Source organism: Rhinopithecus roxellana, chromosome 8, assembly GCF_007565055.1.
Source record: "Rhinopithecus roxellana isolate Shanxi Qingling chromosome 8, ASM756505v1, whole genome shotgun sequence".
Taxonomy (NCBI): domain Eukaryota; kingdom Metazoa; phylum Chordata; class Mammalia; order Primates; family Cercopithecidae; genus Rhinopithecus; species Rhinopithecus roxellana.
This window is the reverse complement of record NC_044556.1, coordinates 8793358-8798846: the sequence shown is the minus strand read 5'-3', so window position 1 is coordinate 8798846 and position 5489 is coordinate 8793358. Positions and strand designations below refer to the sequence as shown.

The following is a 5489-nucleotide window of genomic DNA, read 5'->3' as shown; positions in this document are numbered from 1 at the left end:
CCACCACGCCTGGCTAATTTTTGTGTTTTCAGTAGAGACGGGGTTTCACCATGTTAGCTAGCATAGTCTCAATCTCTTGACCTGGTGATCCACCCGCCTCAGCCTCCCAAAGTGCTGGGATTACAGGCATGAGCCACTACGCCTGTCCCTGATTTCAGTTTTCTTAACAAGATACAAATCAGGACCTGCCAAATGAGGAGATATGTAGGGTGAGGTCTTGGAAGGTCCCAAACACAGAGCTTCTGTGTCCTTCCCCATAACATCAGTACACATCATTCTCTCTATATCTTTCCCACTCCCAGGGTGATGGGTTCACCAGCCAGGAAGCTCCACTGAGCTCAGTGTCCTGAGTTTTTATTGGGGTTTCAGTATGTAGGCAGGATTGATCCAATTACCGCTTCAGTGTTTTGTGTGTTTGTTTGTTTTGAGACCAGGTCTTGCCCTGTTGCCCAGGCTAGAGTGGAGTGGCACAATCATAGCTCACTGCAGCCTCAACCTCCTGGGTTCAAGTGATCCTCCCACCTCTCAGCCTCTCGAGTAGCTGGAACTACAGGCACATGCCACCACCCTGTCTAGCTAATGTTTGTATTTTTTGTAGAGACGGGGTTTCACCATATTGTCCAGGTTGGTCTGGAGCTCCTGAGCTCAAGCGATCCTCCTGCCTAGGCCTCCCAAACTGCTGGGATTACAGGCACGAGCCACCTCACAAAGCCTTGGGAGTTTTTTTTTTTAGAGATCTGAAGTGATTTTACCTTTATTTCCTTCACTTTAAGCCAATCATGAAATTTCACAGTGATTTCTGGGGTGGGGGCAGAAGAAAGGCGGTGTTAAGAATCATCTGGGCTGTGGCCCAGTCAGCCCACGGAAGTGCAGGCAGGGTGGGCCCTCACTGGGGCAGCTGGAGGAGAACAGACTGCCCCGCCGGCAGGTAGGTGATGTTCCGAGAATGTGAGAGCTGGTATGCGATGTCCTCCGCGGGTTCCAGCTTGCGCAGCTCGATCAGGCCGTCCCCTGCAGTGGCCAGTGAGTTGGCAATCAGCTCAGCCGCCTTGGAATCACCCTCAGCAGAGATGATGGCTGCCTTTTTTTGCTGCTCAGCCTTTTCCACCACAAATCTGGCCCTCTCTGCTTCCTGCTGAGCCACCTGTTTGGCTTCCACCGCTTCTGTGAACTCCTTCCCGAAGGTCAGATGTGTCAAGGACACGTCATCTAGGATGAGCCCAAAGGTGGCTGCTCGCTCTGTAAGATCGTCGCTCACCTGCCTGGAGACCAGCTCTCTCTGGGTTATTAGTTCTCCAGCATCAAAGCGAGCCACCACTGACTTGAGGATCTCGGTCGTGATGGACGGCAGCACACGCTCATCATAGTCCTCTCCGATGCTGGTGAAGATGCGAAGAAGCTGGCTAGCGACGGGCCGGAAGAGGATGCGCAGTGTGATGTTGACATTCTGTAAATCTTTGCTACCAGTGATGACCGGCACATTACGTGGTCGAGAACGGCAGTCAAAGATAATTGGTTTCTGTACCCATGGGATGAGAAAGTGAGTCCCTTCCCCTACCACAATGTCCTGTACTCCACGGAACCGGTCAAAGATGACAGCTCTGTGCCCAGCATCCACATTATATAAGGCAGAGTTCACCACGCCTCCTGCAACAGCTAAGGCCAGGCCAAACTTGCCAATGGACTCAAACACTTTGGCAGCCATGTTTTCTTCTGCTGGACCCTCTCACACCTGCTTCCACTCTGACCTCCACATGAATTCCCCAACCACGCATACTCGCCTTGGGAGTTTTTAGTGGGGTCTCATTACATAGACAGGATCGACTGAATCATTGGCCGTGTGATTGAACTTTATCTCCAGTTCCCCTTTCGGTTGAGTGACTGCAAATTCCAACCCTCATGGTTGATGTTTCTGGCATGACCCGCCCCCATCCTAAGCCACCTCTTCATATAAACCCAAGTGTGGTCCAGGGCCCTGATGAATAATAAAGACTCACAGCACTTGGAAAATTCCAAGGGCTTAGACGCTTCCTAGCAGGAACGGGGGACAAATTCTTTACCGCACAAGCTCCTCCCATCTTGAAATCCATCATCACATCTGCTAAGTGTCTTTTGCTGTATAAGGTGGCATTCACAGGATCCAGGGATTAGGACAGGGTATATTGAGGGACTTCACAAATCTGTATTAGCCAGGGTTCTCCAGAAGGAATGAACTGATAGGATATATGTATGTGTGTGTGTGTGTGTGTGAGACAGAGAGAGAGATTGTTGGGATATTTGTCCCCACCCAAATCTCATGTTGAAATGTGATCCCCGGTGTTGGAGGTGGGGGCTGGTGGGAAGTGTTTTGGATCCTAGGGGCAGATTCTTTGTGCATGGCTTGGGCCATCCTCTTGGTGATAAATGAGCTCTCACTCGAAGTTCATGCAAAATCTGGTTGTTCAAAAGTGTGTGATACCTCCCTTGCCATGCTCTCTCTCGCTCCTGCTTTCGCCATGTAAGACACCTGCTTGCCCTTTGTCTTCTGCCACGATTGAAAGCTTCCTGAGGCCCCTCCAGAAGCAGATACCTCTGCTATGCTTCCTGTACAGCCTGCAGAACCATGAGCCAATTAAACCTCTTTTCTTATAAATTACCCAGTCTCAGTTATCTCTTTATAGCAATGCAAGAATGGCCTAACAGCTGGGCATGGTGGCTCACGCCTGTAATCCCAGCACTTTGGGAGACCGAGGCGGGCGGATCACTTGAGGTCAGGAGTTCCAGACCAGCCTGGCCAATATGGTAAAACCCCATCTCTACTAAAAATACGAAAATTAGCCAGGTATGGTGGCAGGTGCCTGTCATCCCAGCTACTTGGGAGGCTGAGGCAGGAGAATCACTTGAACCTGGGAGGCGGAGTTTGCAGTGAGCCGAGATGGCGCCACTGCACTCCAGCCTGGGCGATAGAAGAGACACCGTCTTGGGGAAGAAAAAAAAAAACAGCCTAACACAATAGTAAAGGGAGTTGATTCGGGAGAATTAACTCACACAATTACAAGGCGAAGTCCCATAGTAGGCCGCCCGCAAGCCCGGGAAAGAGAGAAGGCGGTAGCGTGGCTCAGTCCAAATCCAAAAGCCTCAAAAACCATGGAAGGAAACAGTGCAACCTTCAGTCTGCAGCCAAAGGCCCGAGAACCCCTGGGAGGCCACTGGTGCAAGTCCCAGAGTTCAAAGGCCAGAGAACCTAGAGCCTGATGTCCAAGGGTAGGAGGAGAGGAAGCCAAGTGATGGGCACAGCAGGGGAAGAGAGAGGAAGCCTACTCAAAGAGCAAGCCAGCTTCTCCCACCTTCTTCTACCTGCTTTATTCTAGCCATGCTGGCGGCTGACAGGATGGTGCCCACTCACATTGAGGGTGGGTCTTCCTCTCCCAGTCCACAGACTCAAATATCAGCCTTCTCTGGTAACACCCTCACAGACAAACCCAGAAGCAATGCTTCACCAGCCATCCAGGCATCCCCCATCCGGTCAAGTTGATACCAGGTATTAATCATCATAGCATCACAGCACAGGGCAGAGTCAGCTGAGATAGACTCCCAGGTCTCAGCAGTGAGATACTTACCTAGAGGTCTAACTCCTTGATGAGCTAGGTTAACTGATGGTCTTGAAGATGCAGACAGATTCTAATCAAACTTACTGACAATGAGGTGGAGACTCTGGACCAATTGAAGAACAACAGAGACAGAACGACAGTTGGACTTCATGGCCAGGTGCGGTGGCTCACACCTATAATCCCGGCACTTTGGGAGGCTATGGTGGGTGGATCACCTGAGGTCTGGAGTTCGAGATCAGCCTGGCTAACATGGTGAAACCCCATCTCTACTAAAAATACAAAAATAATTAGCCAGGTATGGTGGTGGGTGCCTGCAATCCCAGCTACTCAGGAGGCTGAGGCAGGAGAATCGCTTGATCCCAGGAGGCAGAGGTTGCGGTGAGCCGAGATCATGCCACTGCATTCCAGCCTGGGTAACAGAGTGAAACTCCGTCTAAAAAAAAATTTTTTTTTTTAAAGAACAACAGATGGACTTCAAGTCTGACTGACAGCCTCAATGGGGAGTCCCTGCCAGGCTGTCATGACAATGTACAACAGCAGCACAAGCAGGCACAAGAGGTTTCAGCATCTCTCCTGAGGATGGAGCTGAGTAAGTGCCAGCTGTGGCTGAGGCAGAAGGAAGAGAGGCTGAGTGCAGTGGTGTGCACCTGTCATCATGAAACCCACCCAGCAGTCCTACAGAACAGGGGTCCTCACCCCCCAGGACACACACCGGTACTGATCTGTGCCCTGTTAGGAGCCAGGACACACAGCAGGAGGTTAGCAGCAGGTGAGCAAGCAAAGCCTCATCTGTGTTTAGAGCCGCTCCCCTTAGCTCACATTACCACCTGACCTCTGCCTCCTGTCAGATCAACAATGGCATTAGGTTCTCACAGGAGCATGAACCCTATTGTGAACTGCACATTGAGGGATCCAGTCGTAGGAGAATCAAATGCCTGATGATCAGTCACTGTTCCCCATCACCCCCAGATGGGACCGTCTTAGTTGTGGGAAAACAAGCTCAGAGCTCCCACTGATTCTGCATTATGCAGAGTTGCATAATTATTTAATTACATATTACAATGTAATAATTATAGAAATAAAGTGCACAATAAATGTAACACAGTTGAAGCATCCTGAAACCATCCCCCAACCCACTCTGTGGAAAACTTGTCGGCTGGGTGCGATGGCTCATGCCTGTAATCTCAGCACTTTGGGAGGCTGAGGTGGGAGGATCACCTGAGGTCAGGAGTTTGACACCAGCCCAGCCAACATGGCGAAACGCCGTCTCTACTAAAAATACAAACATTAACTGGGCGTGGTGGTGCATGCCTGTAGTCCCAGCTATTCGGGAGGCTCAGGTGGGAGAATGGCTTGAACCGGGGAGGTGGAGGTTGCATTGAGCCGAGATTGTGCCACTGTATTCCAGCCTGGGCAACAGAGCAAAACTCTAAAAAAAAAAAGAAAAAGAAAAACTGTCTTCTACAAAACCGGTCCCTGGCGCCCAAAATATTGCGGACTGCTGCCATAGACAGTTCTTTTCAATAAACATAGAAATTGACCCTGTGGTCTTAAAGCTTGAAATTTAACATTTGTTTTATCTTGCCGGGCACAGTGGCTCACGCCTGCAATCTCAGCACTTTAGAAGGCTGAGGTGGATGAATCGCCTGAGCTCAGGAGTTCGAGACCAATCTGGTCAACTTGGCAAAACCCCGTCTCTACTAAAAATGTGAAAAATTAGCCGGGCATGGTGGTGGGTGCCTGTAATCCCAGGTACTCAGGAGGCTGAGGCAGGAGAATCGCTTGAACCGGGGACGGAGAGGTTGCAGTGAGCCAAGGTCGTGCCACTGTGCTCCATCCTGGGCAACAAGAGTGAAACTCTGTCTCAAATCAACAAACAAAAACATTTTGTTTTATCTG

The 5489-nt window shown here is 50.4% G+C and overlaps 1 protein-coding gene across 2 annotated transcripts; it reads right to left on the bottom strand.

Annotated features, from left to right (window-relative positions):
• Window positions 1–729: 729 nt before the first annotated feature.
• Window positions 730–1781, bottom strand: LOC104679476 (prohibitin-like). 2 transcript variants are annotated; one of them, XM_010385064.2, is made up of 2 exons: window positions 1289–1781; window positions 730–937 (listed from the first exon to the last, which is right to left on the bottom strand). In XM_010385064.2, the coding sequence occupies exons 1-2, from the start codon at window positions 1703–1705 to the stop codon at window positions 887–889; spliced, it is 468 nt and encodes a 155-aa protein (XP_010383366.1). In that variant the 5' UTR covers window positions 1706–1781; the 3' UTR covers window positions 730–886. The 2 variants fall into 2 exon arrangements, with proteins under 2 accessions (XP_010383366.1, XP_010383364.2); XM_010385062.2 differs by having other exon boundaries at window positions 736–1777.
• Between the last annotated feature and the right edge of the window lie 3708 nt (window positions 1782–5489).

What these genes read in the sequence shown, in the direction of transcription:
- LOC104679476 (XM_010385062.2), bottom strand. Translation starts at nt 1,705, where the DNA reads ATGGCTGCCAAAGTGTTTGAGTCCATTGGCAAGTTTGGCCTGGCCTTA.